Source organism: Pygocentrus nattereri, chromosome 13, assembly GCF_015220715.1.
Source record: "Pygocentrus nattereri isolate fPygNat1 chromosome 13, fPygNat1.pri, whole genome shotgun sequence".
NCBI classification, from domain to species: domain Eukaryota; kingdom Metazoa; phylum Chordata; class Actinopteri; order Characiformes; family Serrasalmidae; genus Pygocentrus; species Pygocentrus nattereri.
This window is the reverse complement of record NC_051223.1, coordinates 8,609,305-8,632,531: the sequence shown is the minus strand read 5'-3', so window position 1 is coordinate 8,632,531 and position 23,227 is coordinate 8,609,305. Positions and strand designations below refer to the sequence as shown.

General features: G+C 40.3%; 1 protein-coding gene across 1 annotated transcript in view; it reads left to right on the top strand.

Annotated features, from left to right (window-relative positions):
• Positions 1-23,227, top strand: part of LOC108411015 (double C2-like domain-containing protein alpha) — a 71,719-nt gene that overhangs the window by 13,084 nt on the left and 35,408 nt on the right. The window contains exons 2-5 of the mRNA XM_017682381.2: positions 5,030-5,346; positions 7,047-7,126; positions 10,643-10,717; positions 16,768-16,877. Of these exons, the coding sequence (XP_017537870.1) occupies positions 5,034-5,346; positions 7,047-7,126; positions 10,643-10,717; positions 16,768-16,877 (578 nt within the window). The 5' untranslated portion in view covers positions 5,030-5,033. The remainder of the gene's footprint in view (positions 1-5,029; positions 5,347-7,046; positions 7,127-10,642; positions 10,718-16,767; positions 16,878-23,227) is intronic.

The following is a 23,227-nucleotide window of genomic DNA, read 5'->3' as shown; positions in this document are numbered from 1 at the left end:
TTAATCTGCAACGATAAACTGACAAACACTAAAAAGTCGCAAGGCAGTTTCTCAATCGCCAGCTTCCTGTTCGAATTCTCCCGTTCCACCTTAAATGGTGCAGCGGTTACATTCTGGCATCTCAGACACCATTTAAGGTGGAACAGGAAAATTCAAACAAGAAGCTGGTGAGAAGCTACATGAGAAGCAACTTCAGCCTCGTAAGAACTGCCTTACTTTTGCGGAAACGTTTCCTGCTGGAAATGCGAGAAAAGCTGGTCTAAAGCTTAAAGCAGAGCAAAGTAAGTCTGTCTTTTCATTTAGATTATATATTTAGAATATCAGCACATACTGAGACACATTTACAACCAAAATGGTAAAATAGACATCAAATGTTGTGGCTCCCAGTGCTCATTATTATCTGTTGGAAGGACAAAATGGCTTTTCTTAACATTTGGGTTGCGACCCCTGGCCTAAGGGGAAAAGCCATTTGTTTTGTGATGAGCTGTTCCTTTAAAGACCCTGTGCCCTGACATTTCTTAGGTTTTTTTTTGCGCATGAGATGGAGGAATCTTGGTTTAAATATCAGTCAAACCTTCAGGGAAGATTTTGTCACACATAGTGACGAGTGGCTCATGAGGTGGCCACACAATGCTTTCTCATTTCAGAGCGTTTTAGCAGATATTATAAATGAGTGTGTAGCGGTGCTCTCTTGCTGAATGCCTGTGTGGGAGCAGGGTGGAGAGTGTGGAGAGGCACCTCTCTGTACCACATCAGCATCATTGGAGTGTCACTGAGGGCAGAAATCCAGAGCTTATTTCTAGTGGTGGACAGTAACGAAGTAAATGTAATTATGTTTCTGTACTTAGGTAGTTTTTTTTTTGTGTATCTGTACTGAAGTTTCTCCATTCTGGGCGTTGTTTTACTTTCACTCCACTACATTTCAAAATCTAATATCTGACTTTTTCCTCCACTACATTTTGAGAAATCTGTCGTTCCTTTTGGTTTCTGTGTGTATAAAAATGTAACATGTCAAAATGAAAGAAGCACAAAGCAAGAACACCAATCAGGGCACAGCGGTCACTTTGGTTAGAGCTGGTTTTGACCTGTTGGTCATACCGACCCAGTGCAGCTCACGGTTCAACGTTAGCGCATCAGCGTAAAATTTTGGGAGAGTCTGTTCAACATAAATGATGAACTAACCTAACTTTGTGTAAATAGAGCACAATATAGAAATATGTCCACATATGCAGTCGTGACTGACGTGGCTTTTTTCTGATTTTCTACAAACACCATTTCATTTTATAGTAAATTAGTTTGGGCTGGTTTATGTTTATGAACAGAGGCCTACAGACCAATATAGTAAAGGAGCTCATTTGTGATCCTGAGTTTAAAGCCAGTTTTTATTAAACTTAAACTTTGAACTAAGTTGTAAATTGGGCAGTCATGGACTGGAGGTTAGGGAACCAGCCTTGTGACCAGAAGGTCACCGGTTCGATCCCCAGAGCAGACAGCACATGACTGAGGGGTCCTTGAGGAAGACACCTAACCCCCAACTGCTCCGCGGGCGCTGCGGATTGGGCTGCCCACCGCTCTGGGCAAGTGTGCTCACTGCCCCCTAGTGTGTGTGTGTGTGTGTGTGCTCACTAGTGAGTATGTGGTGTTTCACTTCACGGATGGGTTAAATGCAGAGGTGAAATTTCCCCATTGTGGGACTAATAAGGGTCAATCTTAAACTGAAACTTTGCTTCTTTGTAAAGTGATTTCAGAGCCACTCGGTTCTCCCTGATGGAAACTCTTTGCCTTCAGTGTTTTGTGCTTATGATCATTTTCAATCAATCAATCAACCTTTATTTAGTCTCAGAGAACATTGAGGGTGCCCCTCATTTACAATGTTGCCAAGTTAGTACAGAGTAAGCAGATTGATAATGTCTAAGAACATATCAAATGATAAAAGTAAATTTAATAAATTAAGACTCAAATCAGGTAAGTATAAAAAGTGAAACATTAATAATAATAAAAAATACACAAAAATGTAATAAAAAAATAATAAAACAGAATTTAAAATATATATAAGATATAACGGTTAATAAAACCAAGTTAAAATAAAACGAGGAAGATAAAATAAAAAAAATATTAAAATGACAAATAATAAAACAATAATAATTAAAATAAAAATAAGAATATGAATAAATAGATAAAATAACAAATAGATAAGTGGAGGTGGTTAGAGAGTAGAAGTTTAAAATGACCAAATGACACCAGCGAGCTGAGCTTTAGCGTGTCCTGTATTAAGTCCCAGCTTGCTGGTGCTGTAACTAAAAGCAGATTTCCCCAGTTCAGTAAAATAAAATAAAAAATTTAATAGATGTCAGAGTCACTAATTAATGACATTCAGTGAAATGAGTTTTACTACAATACTTGCAGAGTTTAAATACAACAAGCAAGATGATTACGTTAATTAAAAATAAACTAAAAATGAGAGACATGTATTTTTTTTTATGTCACTCAAATCTTCTCTGAAGGCCTGGAAGGCCCTGAGGGTTCCCCACTGTCTAAAATAGAACTAATGTAAATAGAACAGGTGCAGGTGACACAGCTGTGTACAAATGCACCCTTTTTTCTTGCTTTCAGATTTTTCTGACCTTCAGACATTTCTGAAAATAACTGACCTTAAGCGGAAAGACGTCGACTTTAGGCTAAAACCACAACTACTTGGAGCTCCTCCATCCAAGACTGTAATTCTGGTCTTGTTGAGGACACTGAGTCTTTCAGGCAGCTTGGCAAAGTTCCTGGTCCAGTCTGCCAAAGCTACTGTAGAGTCATTGAAACTGATAGATGGGTGGAGCGAGTGTGTAAATGGCATTTGAAGGAGATCGTATGAAGATGTTTATCAGCACTCGCACCCACGCAGTTTTACTGGTAGAATCCCTGTTGTCTGGAACTATGCATTATGCATAACACTGTAGAAAACGTCTATAAAATGGAAATGTGCTTAGAGAACACAGCGCAGCTTCTAGGATGACAGGCATGTGGGAACTGGTTCATTCAGGCAACAAAAGCCAACAAAACCACCCCAATGTTCACCCTTTTTGGTAAAAAACAATAATAATGCTACATATTATATGTGTAAAATTAGTTCTTTTTCTCACCACAAATAGTGTCAATATCTCAGCCCTAGTTTTGTGCTGTCCATCCGTTAGTCTGTCCCTCCTTAAACAAACCTATATTATGCTCAAGCGATCAGTGAGAGTTCACAAAATGCCTCATGAAATTCTATTAATATGCAATATATTCCAGAAATGCATGAATATAAGGGTTAATATCAGTCAAGCCTGACTGTTCTTCTACAGGACCAGCTAGTTGTTGATAATATAAATCAGGGAAAAGCTGATGCATTGATCATATTGTCATATGATTTATGAGGTCATTCTGACAAACTGTAATACACCGCAGGAAGTGTAGGTTGCAATATGTTTTAATATTGTTTCATTTAAAAAGCATTTAATATTGCTCTATGATGTTTCAATGATCACCCAATCGTTGTGACAAATTGTTGTACACTACAGGAAGGGTAGGGGGCGATATTTCTTCTGTTGTTTTGTATAAAAAGCATGTAAAAACACTCTAATGTTCATATGATCCACGCAGTCATTGTGACATATTGCTATACATTACAGGAAGGGTAGGGGGCGATATTTCTTCTATTGTTTCATTTAAAAAGCATTTAGTATTGCTCTACAATGTTCATATGATCCACGCAGTCATTGTGACAAATTGCTATACATTACATGAAGGGTAGGGGGCGATATTTCTTCTATTGTTTTGCTTAAAAAGTGTTAAGTATTGCTCTATAATGTTCATATGATCCACGCAGTCATTATGACAAATTGTTATACATTACATGAAGGGTAGGCGGTGATATTTCTTCTATTGTTTTGTTTAAAAATAACCTTATAATGCTTTGTAATGTTCCTATGATTGCAATACACTACAAGAAGTGTAGAGAATGATACTTCTTCTATTGTTTTATTTAAAAAGCGCTCTGGAACGCTTTGTAAGGTTTATATGATCCATGAGGTCATTCGTTTGATATCTAGCTGCAATTCTGCAGACCACGTCCCAGACTGGACAAAACTTAACCAACTAGCTAGCCAACTCTCTGAGTTAACTAGCTAACTAAAGTTTGGTGAGGTCATATAATGTTAGGTTAATGCTTATTAGCTAAACTGTTTCAGAGAAGGCAAGCTAGTTACTTAATTCCATAGAGTTGGGTACCTTGGGTAACCCTTTCTGTCCCTGCTGAAAAACGTGACCAGCATTTGTTGTTTTAAACATATTTTTGCTGTTGACCAGCGCTGGTTGTGTTGTGTTGTGCTAGCTAGCTAAGTTTATCCCTAGCACTTTTTCCTTTGCCATTTTATTTTGAATGAACAGTTTACACTAGCCAACATTGCAAGAAGAGTAACCAACCATAACCTGAAGCATAACGCTTTAATTTTGAAGAAATTCACACAATCTAATGTAGCTGGGGAGCTAACTTATGGTATTTATCTAATGCTAATGTGAGCTACCTCACCAGTACTTTAGCTAGATATGTAGCTGGCTAATGTTTGCCTAAGCTGGACACTTCTGGATCATTCTGACAGATTGTAATACACTATAGGAAGCACAGGGGCGACATTTCTTTTACTGATTCGTTTAACAAGTGCTGTTATGCTCTGTAATGTTCATATGATCCATAGAATCTTTGTGAGAGAATGTAATACACCACAGGAAGTGTAGGGGGAGATATTTCTTGATGTGTTTCGTTTAAAAAAACACTTTATAATGTTCGATCCATGCAGATGTGTAGCACAGTTTGGTGAATTCCCTGCTCTCAACTCATCAGTTAATTACCAGGCTTACACAGCAGAGAAAATACCAAAATGTGCTGGACTACAGCCCTCCATGACCACAATTAGTGACCTTATTTAATCACCTGCCATTGGTTAGTTATGCCAGCTGACACTTCCTAAAAGCTAACATCCTTCTCTGTCTGTACTTGCAGCTAGATGACGGTGCAGAAAGGGAAGCGGATGGCCATCTCCATCCAGGAGCACATGGCCATCAATGTCTGCCCAGGCCCCATTCGGCCAATCAGGCAAATCTCGGCCTACTTTCCTCGCCTCTCCCCAACATCTTCCTTTTCTGATTCGCTGTCGCCCAACCAGCCGGGGTTTCCGCCGGCTGGAGGAGGGGCTTCTGGGGGAGGGGGCCTGCTGTCCCCTCTGTCTCCGGGGGCAACTGGAGGCGGAGGGACGCTATCCGTCATGAGTAGCATGGACACATCAGTGGAGATCGACAGCTGTGACAGCGATGACAACAGTGAGTGTTGTACACAGTACTAGCGCTCCCTCAGCCGTGCTCCCGCAGGGCTCGTCTCAAAACTGACTGGTTTTGTTAAGCTGTAAGACTGTGGGAGTGAGTTTCACCACACATACCCACATGGAGGAAGGCAGTTTCATGAAATGTATAAGATTAATTCATTCAGTAGAAAAGCAAAATACTGACTTGTGTTCAAAACATGCTCCCAGATGTTCAGGTGATGTTGAACAACAGCTCAGTTGAGAATCAGCTTATGGTGTTTTAAAACAGGCAAAATGATTTGGTTACTGATGCTAACCAAGACTGGAATTGAGAAACACTTAAGTAAAAATGTGGACCATTTTTCTGATTTAGTTAAAAATAAAATGAAAAAAAAAACAACAACCATAAAGTAAATAAATCTCTTTAAACCCAGAGCACTCCTTGAGATAATAATAAATAAATAGTACTTTTTGCAAAAGCTTTGTTCACTTCTTTTGTGAAAGTTGAAAGATTTAGTTTAGTTGTCCCACATTTTTACGTCACTACTGAAACACAGTTTTAGTCTGTAGGCAGGGCCTTATTTTAATAATGGAATGGACTTATTAGCATTTATAATTACTCCAGCTGTTTTCCTAATATGCTTCATTTGCAACAAGAAACTGTCAAACACTAAAAAGTCGCGAGGCAGAAGTCAGTTTCTCATTCGCCAGCTCTTTGTTCGAATTCTCCCGTTCCATCTTAAATGGTGCAGCAGTTACCTTTTGGCACCTCAGGCACCATTTAAGGCGGAATGGAAGAATTTGAACAAGACGCTGGTGAATGACAAGTGACTTCAGCCTCGTAAAAAGTCAAGCATTGAGAGGCATTTTAAAAGAAACTGTTCAACTTTTGTGGAAAAGTTTCCTGCTGGAGATGTGAGAAAAGTGGCTAAAGCTGAGCTTGAAGCTTTAAGTCTGTGTTTTTGTGTTTTGTGTTTTTTTATGTTATATTTTTCAGCCTATATTAGTACATCAGCACATACTGACACATATTAACAGCCAAGATGGTAAAACGTTACTTTAATTAAATGGACATCAAATGTTGTGGCTCCCAAGGTAATTTTTTAAAAGGCTCTTCTTAACATTTGGGTGTCCTAAATTGAAAAATTCTTGGCTAACAAAAACATGACTATTAGCATAAGGCATGGCTGCTAAAAGCTTTTATTTTCTCTATGTCTAAAAGGCTTAAAGTGAAAGGTATCTAAGGTTCCTCGGCAGTTTGATTCGCACTCATGCTTTAAGCTTCTTCAGTTTTAAACCGGAGTGACGTGGCTCAGTGTGCTAGATTGTAGGGTTGCATTATTCAGGCTGGGAGTGTTTACATTTTAAAGAGGAGTCTAATGTGGTGGAGATGGTGGTGAAGATGGTGACCTCATGTGAGGCAGTTCATTTAGTCAAGAAAGTCCTATTTTACTCAAGAAAATCATGCAGGACCTCCCAAATTTAATCTTGTCTCTCATATGGGAGGTCCCTTTGCTCCTATGGGAGGTCCAGGATCCATTCAGGCCCCCCCTTAATTCAAACCCTGATAATACTATTTGAATGTAATTAGTTTTACATGGGGAGGTGGCGTAATGTAATTATTGCCTGTGCAATTAAGCAAAACAATCTCTGTCATGAGCTGGAACCACTGGATTAGATGATCTATTTATTAGTGACTGCTCTGGTTCTCTGTTGCAGCCTCTTTAGGCACGCTGGAGTTTGACCTGCTCTACGAGTCAGCCACAAGTTCCCTGCACTGCACCGTTCTCAAAGCCAAGGTAATCCAACAGCTCCTGATTTCTACTGCTGTCTGCAGGAATTGAATGACTTGTGAATGTTCACAACAGTATTGTCATTCATTAGTCCAAGATTTCTAGGGGGTTGGGGGTTATTTTAAGGTGAAAGCTGGACTTCAGTGGAGAATAATCAAGTAGACCTACATGTGTTTTCCATTACAGTCTCATGTCCTCTTAGATCTATAGTCCATCTGATTCTACAGTCAGTCTAAGCTTTTAGCCCATTGTATAGCCAGTATTGTGTACAGTGTATCTGAAACTATAGACACTCTGGATCCTTAGCCTTCTTGGATGTATAGTCAAAGTGGATCTCCATGTATTTTCTGTTTATATAGCCCACATGGATCTACAGTTCATCTGGTTCAATGGTCAATCTGGGTTTTTAGTCCATCTGGTTCTATAGTCCATATAGGTCTATAAATATATATAATATTCTGTCTGGTCAACAGAACACCTGGATCTATAATCACCCTATGTCTTTAGTCTATATGAATGTATAGTCAATCAGGGTCTTTAGTTCACTTGTTTCTAAACTAATATGGGTCTATAGTCCATTTAGTTCTATAGTCATAATTAGATCTATAGTACACTTGTCTCTATGGTGAGTCTGCATATATAGTCAGTGTGAGTCTATAGTCCACCTGGATGTGTAGTCAGTCTGGGCCTTTAGTTTACCTGTTTCTGTAGTTAGTGTGAGTCTATAATCCATTTTGGTTTAATTATCCACAGTCCATCTAAATCTTTATTCAGTCTAGGTCTATAGTCCACTTGGATGTATAGTTAGCCTGGGTCTACAGTACACCTGGCTCTGTAGTCAGTCTGGATGTATAATCAATTTGGGTCTATAGTCAACCTGGATATGTATTCAATCTGGGCTTTTAGTTTACCTGTTTCTATAGTCAGTGTGAGTCTATAGTCTATCTGGTTCTGTAGTCAATCTGGTGCTACAGTACACCTGGATCTGTCTTCATCTGGACATATAGTTAATCTGGGTCTATAATCTATCTGGATGTTTAGTCAGTCTAGGTCTCGTCCATGTAAGCAAAAGAAATCGGCCTTCAGAGTTTTTGTCTTGGTACCTACAGCTTTCTTTCTTTCAACAAACAACCTTTGAGTGGAGGGCAAATTTTTACAATATGATTTATAATGTCTACAAACGGACCCTGCCAAAGTGCCCACTTTATAATCAACCCAGAAACTATTCCAGGATAATGCACAACCTGGGACTGGAGTAGGTCAGGTTATATGACATAATAATTAATATGTGATGACAAAACACATGTAAACAATGAATTTGAGCCATTAAATTTAAATTGACACACAGAGTCCTCAGTCTAATGTGTCTGTCAGACAAGAGGTTTCAGCTAATCCCAATCACTACTGAGCACTCATTTCGTCAGGACGGGGAGAGAATTTAAACGAGCAGCAACCTGCCATCTTTCAAATATGTTACAGAAGACACGTATAGTACTTGGGGACATAATTTAATCTCTAGTGCATGAAGTCATTATGTTTTTGCCACTGGGTCTAGGCCACCGGTTGATAGCTGGAGTACTACATGTGGTCTCATATGACACCTAGGAAGTTAATAATCACTCCCCATTCAGCCTCAGTGTCGGCAATGAATGTGACAGGAGATGAGCTGGATTGTATTGCAGATAGGCTCCATGAGGCTCTGGCACTGCTGTTTTCCAGTCATTCATTCTCTCTTGCAAAGAGGCTATTGACTCCAGGCTCCAGATGCTTTGTTCGCCGGGTGCAGCTGCAGAATCTCTTGCCGTCATCTGTAATTCAGCAGTCGAAATTCATTTTTGACTATTTCTGACTTTAGAATAATAGTGAAGTTGTCAAAACTATGAAAAAACACGTAAGGAAGTTTGCAGTGACCAAAAAGTGTTAATGTAATGAGATTCTTTAAGGTAGCCCATCCTTTGCCGTCACGCTGCTTTGCACGCTCTTGGCATTCTCTAAACAGCTTTCTGATGAGCCACCTGGGATGCTTTTCCAGCACATATGCTCAAACCACACTGGCTGAGAACAAGTACTTGTTGGGGGGCATTTAAAGGAACACGAAAATTAAAAATGTCTGTTTTGGGAATTAATTCATTGATAGGCATCATCGTCATTGCTTATATTCATTGTAGAAACAAATTTCAAGCATTTAAACAAGCATTACACTGATACTGATACTGTATTGGTGCCGATACCAGCACTTAAGCGCAATATTGATATCAGTGAGGGGGATACTAATATACAGGTATCCCCATTACTCACATATATATAGTGGTTGGTATATTATAGTGGGTAACATCTCTGCCTTCCATGCTGTAGACTGGGATTCACCCCCTGCCTGGATAAAATAAGATAAGATACGATAAGATAAGATAAGATAAGACAGGATAAGATAATCCTTTATTAGTCCCACAACAAGGAAATTCTCAAGCACCCTACACTATACCAGTAAGAGTCCTTGGGCAAGACTCGTAATTTCTGAGTTAAGTTGAACACACAGAACTCACAAAGGCCTTATTAATTAGCTGATGAGTTGAATTAGATGTCCCTAACAATTATTACCATGGACAGTAGTGACTTACAGTAGTGCATAATGAGAGGATACAGTGGAACAGGAAACGAGCCATTATATGTAGCTACTGTAACAATGAATTGAACGCCAAAGAGCACCAAAACTTCAATGACTCTCAAGCCTTTTGGAATAATATTCTGTGGACTGATGAGTCAAAAGTAGGGCATTTGGGAAGACAGTGGTCCCATTAGATCTGACATAAAGCTAACACAGCATTCCACACTAAAAACATCATGCCAGCAGTGAAACATGGTGGTGGTAGTGTGACTGTATGGGGATATTTTGCTGCCCTACAGCGATGCAAAGGATTGATGTCAAGTGATGGAAAGCATTAGGTTACAGTTGTTGCTACTAAAAGTGGCACAACAGATCATTTAGGAACTGCGTTTTTGTGTTTCCTCATGTTGTCTTGTATTACCTTTTCTATGACGATCTGAACATTTGGCATGACAAATATGCGAAAAACAGAAGAAATCAGGAGGGGCAAATACTTTTTCATAGTGCTTTACGTCACAATTTAACTTTTCTGGGGTTAACCACTTACAATCCCAAGTTTATTACATACAGATGCTTATTATTTGGTACATGAACTACAATGCAAACTGTCTGAGCTGTTCTTGGGTTATAGAAATGTGTAGAAAAACTTTGTCTGTTTTCAGGGTTAAGGTTCAGAGAGGGCTCTTAAGTGGTGTAGCTATCACCCTAATTTCAGGACGTGCTTTAAAATGTGGTACTACAGGTTCAGTATGTCTGTTCTGACTTTTAAACCCTCAGCAAAATATCATGATACATGATACTGTGTATTTTAAAAAGGTCTGTATTAATATTATAATGTAGTGCCCTCCCCTAAAGACACATGCACTCATTATGGCCTGGTTACATCCTCTCTCTCTCTTTCTCTCTCTGTCTTACAGGGTCTGAAGCCTATGGACTTTAACGGGTTGGCTGACCCTTACGTGAAGCTACACCTGCTCCCTGGAGCCTGCAAGGTCTGCTCTAATTCCTCTCTTTTCTGAGCATGTTCCCCTTCTTCGCCCACCAAGCTAATGACCATGACAGTCTGATACTGTTATTTACGTTCATGTTTGATACAAGATTTCAACTGTTCGGTGGCTCATTTGTCGTATTTTGCATGTCATAACCCTCCAAAAGGACACAGTGTCCATGATTTCCAAAAAGATTTCAAATGTTGACTTGTCGGAATACAGGACACTTTTCAACTTCACCTCAGTCCATTTTAAATGAGCTCAGGCCCAGAGATGGTGGCAGCATTTCTGGATCCTGTTTATATCTGGTTTCTTCTTTCCATTTTAGAGTTTTAACTTGTGTTTGTGGATGCAGCGACGACTGTGTTCATAGACAGTGGTTTTCAGAAGTGTTTCTGAGCCCATGCAGTGATTTCCACTACAGAATCATGTCTGTTTTTAACGCAGGGCTCAAAGATCACGGCCAGCAAATACTGGTTTTTGGCCTATTCCCTTATATACATAGATTTCTCCAGAATCGTTTAATGTTATTGTGTACCATAGGTGATGAAAAGCCAACGTTCTTTGCCGTTTTATGAAACGGGTTGGTTGACCCCTACATAAAGCTACACCTGCTCCCTGGAGCCAGCAAGGTCTGCTCTAATTCCTCTTTTTTCTGTGCACATTCCCCATCTTTGCCCACTAAGCTAATGACCATGACAGTCTGATACTGTTATATACATTCAGAAGTCACACAGTCACCTCAGGATAAAGAGAGAGAGAGAGAGAGAGAGAGAGAGAGAGAGAGAGGTTTCTGCTCTAACAGCTTAATACATGCATGGTTCCCCCTCAAGTAACTGTGCTGTCTTATCTTTATCCTACTTTCAGAAAGGAAAAAAACATGACGCCATCTTGCCAGTGGTTTTCCCTGAAACATGGTTAAAGGCAAAGGGCTGAGTGTGACCAGTTGGGGGTTTGAGTGGTGCTGGACATGTGCAACACAAACTCAATCAACCAAGAAGATTTGACTGCTTCACATTTTTGCTGATATCACTGTAATAATCTATATTTCGTTTCTGTCAGAACAAAATCTCATATCTCCATTTTTGTTGATTTAGATTTTTTTTACATCATTGAAAAATGCCTGCTGCCCTTTATCTTGTGTGGAAATTTCCTGATGAATGGACCAATAAGAATGTTCCAAAATTGGGTTGTTGAGTTAAGAACAGGGATGTGGGAAGATTTCAGGATTGATAAAAATAATAGATAATAAAAAGTTCTGAACTTTATAGTAATTTGAGAGTAGTGAAGATTCATGTGTCCTTGTTTTAGAGTTGAGCTTGTATTTTTATACAACCCCAATTACAAAGAAGATGGGACGCTGTGCAAAATGCACATTAAAATAGAATGCACTGATGTGCAAATCATGTAAAGCATATTTTAAAGGAAAATACTACAAAGACAACATATCAGCCATGTAGCTGTCCAGGTAAGGTAAGGAGGTTTCATGTTCAGGGCACTTTGCTTCTGATCTGTGATGACTCATAAATTCCTAGCTAAAACCAAGCACGGCCACTGAGCGTGACATCACCTTCATAACTTAAATTAACATAATACATCTCAGATTATTTTGGATTGTTATAGGCAAAACAGCATCCAACAAAAAATTCTGTATTCTATAAGCTAAATAGTGATCCGATTCTTTAATTCAATTCAGTGAGTCAAGCTTCTTTTAGAGGGAATGTTCCCAGTGTCTACATCAATGGGTCCAACGGAGTCCAGTTCCAACCTCAATCTGCCACACAGCTTCAGCGAATTAACTTATTCAGAGGTAATTGGTCAGAGGGAGCAGCATGTTTGATGCCAGTTGGAATGAAACACTGCAGGAAGGATACCCAGGAAGAGTGTTGGTGACCACTGGTCAACACATTGCATTTTAATCAATGGTCTTCAACCTGGGGCTTGTGGAGTGGTTGTCAAGGTCCTCATCAAATGACCTGTTTTCTAAGCGAAAAGAAGCACATTTCCTCTACACATGTTGGCCCATTTTACTGCACAATTGATATTTATTTGCTGAATTTAACATATTGGGAATAGAGGCGTGCACTCATCCCTTTGGCCCAAGTGACGGCCGCACGAGCCAGCAGGAATACAAGACCCAAACTCCGAGCCCAGCCAAAGCCCTGCGAAGACAGCAGGGAGAGGATGAAGTCCGTGAGGGAGTGGGGGGATGGCACACAAGTCCCGAGCCCTGCCTCCTGGGCACCGTCTCCAGACCATGGTGAAGCCAATTTGATTTGACTCATGTTCGAACCTGGTGGACGAGCCAGAGAGTGGAATAGGAGATGAGGCTTGGGACTTTCACGCCACCCCCACACCCTTGTGGATGTCATCCTCTTATACGGGCTCGGAGTTCAGGCCCTGCTTCTCACGGTCATCAGCGGGGCAGATGAGATGGGCACATGCCCCAGGAACAAACCTAAAACATAACATGGGGCATGTGCAAAAGTTATGGCATAATATGTATTGCTGTCTTGTCAAAAGTCTGATCAAATTAAATTAAAGCCAATATATATAGCTGTTGTTCAGCTTATTTATGATCGGCAGTATCTGAGCAAATCTCTCAGTACAAGCCACTTTATTAGGTATTGTTCAATTGCTTGTTAACACAAATAGCTAATCAGCCAATCACATGGTCGCAACTCATGTAGCGGTGGTCAAGACAACTTGCTGAAGTGCAGACCGAGCATCAGAATGGGGAAGAAAGGGGATTTAAGTGACTTTGAACGTGGCGTGGTTGTTGGTGCCAGATGGGCTGGTCTGAATATTTCAGAAACTGCTGATCTACTGGGACCAAAAAAAGAGAAAATATCCAGTGAGCAGCAGTTGTGTGGACAAAAATGCCTTGTTGGTGTGAGAGGTCAGAGGAGAATGGGCAGACTGGTTCGAAATGATAGAAAGAACACCTTGTTGAAAGTATGCCACGAAGAATTAAGGCAGTTCTGAAGGCAAAAGGGGGTCCAACCTTTTCGTAGCAAGGTGTATCTAATAAAGTGACCGGTGAGTGTAACTTTCCACCCTTGAGGTATTGGTGTGCGTTGTAAATGCTGCCTGAGTCGTTCGTGCACTGTGGCACTAATGGGAAAGGAAAATAATGTGTTGTTAGACTGTATGTGAAAAGCATTTCTTTGAACATGTATTATTAATATATCACAATTCATTACATTTTCAGCATTTGCAAACAATTCAGTATCACAGCACACCCACAACGCTTATTTTAAGCACTGCACTTTGGAGAAAACACTGCATCCCGAACCCCGTCCTCCAGGCCGAATGACAGAAAAACAAGTAGGAGGCTTTTGGGTGTCTGTACTCTGGGCTTTGACTGACACATTTCCTGGAGTTTGTCTCATTAATATCATGCAAAAATACACTTGCAATCCCACATACTGGCAACCCAATTTGATGGCCCTGGTGATATATTAGTTGCTTCCAGCACCGGGCAACGAGTTACACTTATTGGTTGTGGCATGTCTGTCACAGTCCTCTTAGAGTTGATAATAATAAATAGGTTAGAAAGAGGTCAGTATTTCTGCTTTGGTTTTGGTTTATTCTAGATTACAGATGACTCGAGTGTAAATCTCCAGCAGTTATAGCTCCATAAACTTATTACTTTCACTTAAAATTCCCAAATGCTAAATTTAGCATAATGGGATAAAATTATGGGTGTTTCTGCAATTACAAGCGCTTGTGAGTACAAGCGAATATACAGTAAATATGCAGTAATATACAGTAAATGCTTAATGTGACAAGTTGCAATTTAAATGAAGTGTATTGTGGCTGTCAAGAGGTGCTGCACTCACAGTAGGAGGGACATTTCTTGCAAATCAGTTGCCGCTAGCTGAACATGTGCTTGTATGTTGGTATTCTATGCTGGGTTGTGGGGTAGTTAGGTGGATTAGTGTCTACCATGAAGGAGAGTTGTGTGGATAGAAGTGCCCGGCTGCTTAGTTAGTGCTGAGCAGTGACTCTCCCTTGCTGCCTATTCAATTAAAAAGCTTTCTCCTGTGCTGCACAATGTTTCCTGTGGCATGTTCTTCACCGAGGCTACACTGGTGTCAGAAATGGTATAGAACTTCCCAGTGGTGTGGGAAGTGTATGCCCGCAGAGCAGCACAGCAGCCTGGCAGCATAGTTGGCCCATGTGGCTGCCTTTTAAGGTGTGGATGAGTGAGCTGGCAGGGGAACCTAGTGCAATGGTTCAGCAGGCATGTCTGTTGTTCAAGAGTGCGGTCCGGGAGGAGTTGGCGCTGGGGCACCTCCTGGGTGCACTGCTGCCAGATGAGTTGGGACAACGTGTAGCTTTCAGCACCAGCCGGCTGAAAGCCATCATAGCCAAGACAAGGAGTTCTGGTGCGCCTCGGGAAGAGGACACAGCCCCAAGAGAAAACTAGAGGGACGTGCATGGCCAAGGCACTCGAGCTCTGTGACATTACTGGGGGATTTATGGTGTTCCATCACTTGCTCATGCTGCATTGGAGGTGACATGCTTGTGATAGGAGAGACATTTCTTGTAGATAAGTTGTTGTTAGCACAACATGTTGGTTGTGTTATTCTGTGCTGGGTTGGAGGTAGTTAGGTGGGTTAAAGTGTCTTTAGAGAGGTAAGAAGTGAACTACCTACTATCTTGGCTGCTTGGTTAGTGGTGAGCGGCAGGTCTCCCTTGCTGCCGGTTCAATAAAAGAGCATTCACCTTTATAGCACAGTGTTTCTCACTCCTTCTTCACTGATGCCACAATATTTATTTTAATTTAAACAAAAGTTTGGTTTATATCTCACACAATTTCAGATTTACTTAAATCTAAGCTGTATTTTATTCTTGGTAAATTAAAATATATATATAATTGATTGTTTTTCTTTATTATTTTTATAATCAGGCATTCGTATGTTTTTTCTTTAAAGATATCTGCCCCATATTTATACATGTTGCTGCATCACTGACAAATGGGCTTACAATGACGTTTCCAAATTAAAGCATAGTTTCCACAACATAAATTTACTAAAAAGCAGTCACAAAAGGGCAGGGAAGCTAATCCAGGTGTTCACAAATTCCCCAAAAAACAAGGCTGATGCCATCTTTTTCATATACATTGTTTTCTGTATATCCTTACTGTACAGCTTGAACTAGAATAACAGATAATATATAAAAATTTGTGTTCAGATTTTACACGGTAACAAAGACTATATTATGATTTATTTATCCGTTTAAACCCAAAACAATAATTAAGATAGTAATAAGCTAAATATATATAAAGTCATCATTTACAAAATTTTTGTTGGTAGCTGCAGCCTCATTTTAGCCACACCCCTATGTTTTACACCATTGAGACTGCATCCTTATCCCTCATGGCCACATAGTACACTCTCAGAAAAAAAGGTACGACACTGTCACTGGGGTGGTGCCCTCTGGGGTACATCCCAGTACCTTTAGTCAGGGAACATAACTGAACCATAATTCACTGAAATGATATGTTCTAAGCTGTACTGACTCCACACACCCTGTCTCGCCTCCAGGCTTTTACTTTAATGTTCTGATTTAAAACATTCATTTATAAAACGATACAAATATCTGGTTTTCCACTGGGGAAAAACTCATGTAAGGTACACAATTGGACCTTAAAACCACTGCTGTACTCCTTTGAGGTACAGCAGGTACAACAGTGTAGCAGATCTCACTGTTTAGAAGCAAACGTATCTCAAAATCAGTGTGTAACATTAAGAATTGTCACTACCAAAACTCGTGTTTTCTGCGAAAAAGCTTTTTTTGTGTTTCAGTGAAAAATATGAAGATTTTATGTCTACATCTGTTCAAAGTTGTATTTGCTGGTCATGTACTGATATATATATATATATATATATATATATATATATATATATATAAAATTTAATACACATAATTAAGTGAACCACTCTGAATGATTTTGTTTATATCTAGACCAATGAATGATTTCCTGTGATATTTCCCCTATGATAAAGTGCCATTTATCAATGATGTGCCAATGTTTATCCACCCAGGCCAATAAGTTGAAGACTAAGATTGTGAAGAACACCCTGAATCCCGTCTGGAATGAGACTCTAACCTACTGCGGCATCACAGAGGAGGACATGTACAGAAAAACTCTCAGGTAGTCTTTCTTTCTCCTCCCTTCCCTCTTTTGATTTTCTTATTTTCCTCTCATTCCTTTTACCCACATCTGTTCTCCGTTATTTGTGGTTCGTTATTCAGCGCTGCCAGAGGACACGCTTTTAGCTCAGCTACAAGGTCAAGTTCAAAGCAGTGAAGCAGTTTGTGTATTAAGAGGTAGGTTCTTCCACTAATCTCCTCAGCTAGATCAATCCGCTTTAGCTTCAGATGGCTAGCGGCTAGGGCAAGCAGCTTCTGCCGTTCGAGGGCTGCTAAAGAAAAAGAAGACTTTCCTTCTGTTGGCTGGACTTCCTTTCTTCGGCAGCGATACAGATGAAGCAATGTGACACTCTTTTTTTGATTTACTCACTGCTGGTGTAGCTACTGTTGGTGCTAGCATGGATGCTAAGACAAGCGAGAAAACAGTGTCAGCTGGACACCTACCCCCATAATAACTTGGCATAAGAACCTGGACTCCCCTCCATGTCCAGTCTTGGAGCCTGGACATTTTTTCCGATGTGGATCAGCCAGATCCCATCAGCCATCTATGACTTCACAACAAATGTGTGATGACTTGTAGCTCTTTTGGATGATGGCCATTAGTGAGCATGGCTGCTCATGCACCCTTGGATTCCCACTCGGCAGTTGGGAGAGCCTGCTGGAGAGGCCTTTGATCAATGTGTCCAAGTTCCCTCCGTCCAGCCCTTTCCAGTGTTGGAATGCCGGCCCTTATAGATGCCCATAATCCAACAATTGCCAGCCCTGGACATGTCAAACTGGGGACCTTCCAGGCCAAAATGTACAGAGATGAATGTTTACCCTCATCTAACGCTCTGAATTCAGTTCGTGGAGGCCTCGCTAATTAGCTGATGAGCTGAATCAGGTGTGTTTAATGAGGCAGTGAGCTGAAGTCTGCAGTGTTTTGGCCCATGAGGACTGGAGCCTGACTCATGTGGACTATACTGACTCTAGAAAAGCTCTGGTGACAAGATGCTTCACAGAAGCACAGCGTCAAACAAGCAAGACATATAGTACCTTTGAGAACATCTCACTGACCACTGACCTTCCCGTCCTTTCTCCTGAAAGTCATTGCTCTGACTCATGGATAGTCAGATCACCTCCTTTTCACCCACAACCGCACAAGCTGTGAAAAATCTGGGGATTCTGGAACCTGGTGGTTTCTGGTTGGCTATAATGCTGCGTATTTGATCATCAAAAAATGTGTGACCTTCAGCCACAGTACCAGCTTCAACTGCGGGTGTGGCTGCTGGAACAGATGTGCTCCACTGGTGACCGCCATGATTTCTTATGTCCCTGCCAATGCTAAGGATTTCCAGGGGTAATAGTTCCTCTGAAGGACATTTTAAGAAGTGCTTGATGAATATCAAGTGAGTGGAGCTGCTTTCTATAATTGCTTTCCACAGTTTTTTGGTGATTATAGAATTAAACTGGAGGCTAATGCTATCATCCTAGCATAGTTTGTCAAGTGTATCATGAATCTAGCTCTGTCAGTCTCTCTCTACTGTGCCTGCTACCTGACAGGCTCTTGGGTAATACAGATAGTGTCCACAAGAAAGACCAAGCTGTATGCTTTCCTAAGCATTGCTGTTTTACACTATTCCTGTTCACACTATCGTGGAACTTTACTTGGGACTGAAATTTTGGTTTTGAGTCCAACCTCGACCCCACTCAAACTACATTATCATGTTTTCAGTCCGAAACCGACCTGAGCCCAACAAATTCTGTCTGAAACTGACCCGGACTGGCCTATTATAATCCAAAATAAAAGCTGATACATAGTGACAGCACCAGTCAAATTACCACGTAATCGCAATAAAAAAAATTGACATTAGATCAAGGACAAATAATGAAAAATATGGAAGATAATATGATAAAACAAAATAATCAGCTGCCCAAAATCAAGTTTAAATTATGCTTTAACAATTCTGTTCATCAAGCTTTGCTATTCAATATCCTACATTCCTAAATCAACAGGAAAATTCAAATAAGAAGCTGGCAAATTCATCCATTCGTCTCCAAATGGTCAATATTCATCTTAAGTCTCTGTCTTTGCCTTTTCATTACCTACTAGCCAGGCAAGATTATTGTCTGCGTTGCTATGGTGACCAGCAGTCTTCGTGCCAACCTTTAGGAGTAAAAGTTGGCAAATTAACAGATCTACATCAACGTCAGCGTTTAAGACCATTTATTGTTAAACTGTGTTGAACGACCAGCAGAGCTTTATTTTACTGTAAATGAGGATTAATTTATTTTTGCCTACAAATCTAATTCTAGAGCCGCAACAGGGCAGTAAAAGAGCTGCATGCTGCCTACCCCTAGCATATCTATTGACATTAGTATGAAGCTACAAAGCCAGCCCTGCGTGTGGTCTTTGATGGTTCTCGTTGCAACTATGCCACACAGGCAGGTGTGCCCCCTGTCTCCATTGCTGTTTGCTCTTGTCATTCACTGAGGTCTGTGCTGGTCAGGAATAAGGAGGCTGCAGTCACTCAGCATTGCCACCGGGGTTGATTTGGCATCCAATAAGCGCTCTTAAGGTTACATCCCTCTCGCGTAAATCGTCCTTCATTGCTTGCATGTCACTACATTTTATCATCTGGGCTCCCCCTGCAGTTAAATCTGGGATGTATATGAAGATGTAGGCCAGTCTCATGCTGCACCAGTCAAGTTTTTTCACTATTGCATGGTCATACAAGATTGGTTTTGCCTTTAACTCTTGCTAACAGTCTACATTGTGCATCCAGTCAACCTCTAATGAATTATTCTCATGGCATTATGTGCAGTGGTGGACAAAATACACAAACTATGTACTTAATTTAAGGTAAAGACACCCAAGGTAAAATCCCTCCCTTTAGACCTCCACTGGAGTAAAAGTACAGATGTATTTGCCTTCAAATGTATTTATGTATCAAAAGTAAAAGTACTAAAAGATTAATTATGACTCTAATGTCCTGTTATTTTTATAACAAGACTCGCTTCATGAACTCATTTCAGGTGAAAATCCTCCAGCGTCTCTCTTGGTAAACCAGTCTTTTAATAGAACGTCATTAATTAGTGACACTGACGTCTATTAAAATGATCATAAGCACAAAACACTGAAGGTAAACAGTTTCCATCAGGGAGAACCGAGTGGCTCTGAAATCACATTTTACACACAAGCAAAGTTTCAGTTTAAGATTTATTTACAACTTAGTTCCAAGTTTAAGTTTAATAAAATCTGGCTTTAAACTCAGGATCACAGATGAGCTCCTTTACTATGTTGATCTGTAGGCGTCTGTTCTTAAACATAAACCAGCCCAAACTAATTTATTATAAAATGAAACGGTGTTTATATAAATTCAGTAAAAAGCTGCGTCAGTCTCGACTGCATATGTGGACATATTTCTATATTGTGCTCTATTTACACAAAGTTAGGTTAGTTCATCATTTATGTTGAACAGACTCTCCCAAAATTTTACACTGCTGCGCTGACATTGAACCATGTGCTGCACTGGGTCGGTATGACCAACAGGTCAAAACCAGCTCTAAACAAAGTGACCGCTGTGCCCTGATTGGTGCTCTGGCTTTGCGCTTCTTTAGTTTTGACATGTTACATCTTTATACACATATAAACCAAAAGGAACGACAGATATTAGACTCTGAAATGTAGTGGAGTGAAAGTAAAAAGTCACCCAGCATGGAGAAACTTCAGTACAGATACACGAAAAAATACTTCAGTACAGAAACTAATTACATTTACTCAGTTACTGTCCACCACTCCTTATGTGCACGGTAGTATTGAAATGGTCAGAACTGATATATTGCACATGACCCAAATGTCTGTAACTGCTGAGATTGTTTGGCCTTATTACCCGGCCCTACCTGCAGCGTTCCTCTACGATTGTTTACTGTCAGCACATTCTCTCTGTTCTGTTCTGTCTCTCTCTGTGCCTCTTCCAGCTGTAGTGACAGATTGAGGTCAGAGTTACTTCTGGAGGGCATTTAATTTCACTGACCCTTGGAGAGGTTGTGAGTAGTGTGTGAGTGCTTGTTTGTGTGGGTGAGTGCGAAAGAAAGGGGGAGAGAGAGAGAAATAGAGGATGGTGGTGGGTGTCGGTCTTCCCGGGCTAAGTTAAACTGCTCGAGGCAGGTGAGAACTCATATTAACCTCTGCGGAAACAGACACAAATAGCACGCACTCAACAAGCGCAGGGGATAAGAAACGTGTGTGAGAATTTGCGATGCAATAGTCAGAGACCCCCTTCATATATTTAATTCCCAGCCATTTTACAAGTAGATGCCATTCATTTTTCAAGCACAGGAAACTTATATTTAACTGAAAATGACAATAACTAAGAATAATATTAATGTTTTCAGTAAATAATGTGTCCATACGTTACCTTTACTGCACCTTTCATTCTTGTAGGAAGAAATCTGGATGCCCCAAAGTTCAGCCTTAGAAGTTGGTCGCATTTTGACTCATCGGTGGAAACTCCTGTTTTTGAGTTTCTCCTTTCTTACGCTGTTAGAAATAAAGGTACAACAGTGGTAGACGAAGTACACAAATCATGTACTTGAGTTAAAGTAGAGTTGCCCAAGGTAAAATATTACTCCAGTAAAAGTAGAAGCTCCTCCCTTTAGACCTCCACTTGAGTAAAAGTACTAAAGTATTTACCTTCAAATGCACTTAAGTATCAAAAGTAAAAGTACTAAAATATTAATTAACTTAACGCAACTTAGTTCCAAGTTTAAGTTTAATAAAAACTGGCTTTAAACTCAGGATCACAGATGAGCTCCTTTACTATCTTGATCTGTAGGTCTCTGCTTATAAACATAAACCAGCCCAAACTAATTTACTATAAAATGAAATGGTGTTTGTATAAATTCAGAAAAAAGCCGCGTCAGTCACGACTGCATATGTGGACATATTTCTATATTGTGCTCTATTTACACAAAGTTAGGTTAGTTCATCATTTATGTTGAACAGACTCTCCCAAAATTTTACGCTGCTGCGCTGACGTTGAACCGTGTGCTGCACTGGGTCGGTATGACCAACAGGTCTAAACCAGCTCTAAACAAAGTAACCGCTGTGCCCTGATTGGTGCTCTTGCTTTGTGCTTCTTTCATTTTGACATGTTACGTTTTTATACACACAGAAACCAAAAGGAATGACAGATTTCTCAAAATGTAGTGGAGGAAAAATTCAGATATTAGACTTTGAAATGTAGTGGAGTGAAAGTAAAAAGTCGCCCAATATGGAAAAACTTCAGTGCAGAAACACGAAAAGACTACGTAAGTACAGTGACTAATTAAATTTACTTCATTACCATCCACCACTGGTGGTTTTACGGTCCAATTATGAACCTTAAATCAGTTTCTCCAGGTGAAAAGTTCATATTTTGTACCTTTTCATAACCAAATGTTTTAAAACAGCAGTAGAATAAAAGCCTGGAGGCGAGGCGGGGTGTGTGGAGTCAGTACAGCTTAGAACACATCATTTCAGTGGATTATGGTTCAGTTATGTTCCCGGACTAAAGGTACTGAGATGTACCCTTGAGGGTTCCACCCCAGTGACAAGAGGAGGACTGACTCAGAGACAGCTTGCAAGTGGATCATCTTCTATCTAATCTCCTCAAAAACATCTCCTTTAGTCATTTTAGGTTCACAAGAGAAAGAAATTCCTAACGTCTCGAAGGATACACCAGCTATGTCCTTGTATTTTTCACAAACTAAGGACTAGTTTCTCAACCACATCTGAAGGATCCTACAAAACAGGACAGCCTTTAGTGATGCAATGGCCGAGAAATGCAGTCCTCTTCAGCTAGATCCATAGCTTTGAGACAGCTTTTGCTGAGAGAATGCTGTTACCCTGTCTTACTTAGGCCCTGTGTTACGCACTAAATCACCCATACATACCAGCATAACTGTGCAATAGTATAATGACCAGCCTGTAATCAGTTGATCAGGCCAAAGATTTACATACACAAAACAGTCAGTGGCCCTGTTTACATCTGGTCACTTCATGCATCTTGAGGATCAGGATTATGTCTAAACACATAATCCTCATTATGTCAAAGCCACATTATAACAGTGTTATAACATTATAACACATCCGTCTCTCCAAGACACATTCAACAACCGAAACCCTCCCTGTACAACAGAAACCCCTCCCAGTACAATCAAACCCCCTCCCAGTGCAACCAAAACTCCCAGTACAACAGAAACTCCTCCCAGTACAGCCAAACTCCTCCCAGAACAACCAAAACTCCTCAGAGTACAACCAAACTCATCCCAGGAAACTTTTCGGCAAAAGTAGAATAGTTTCTTGTAAAATGTCTCTCACTGTTTTAT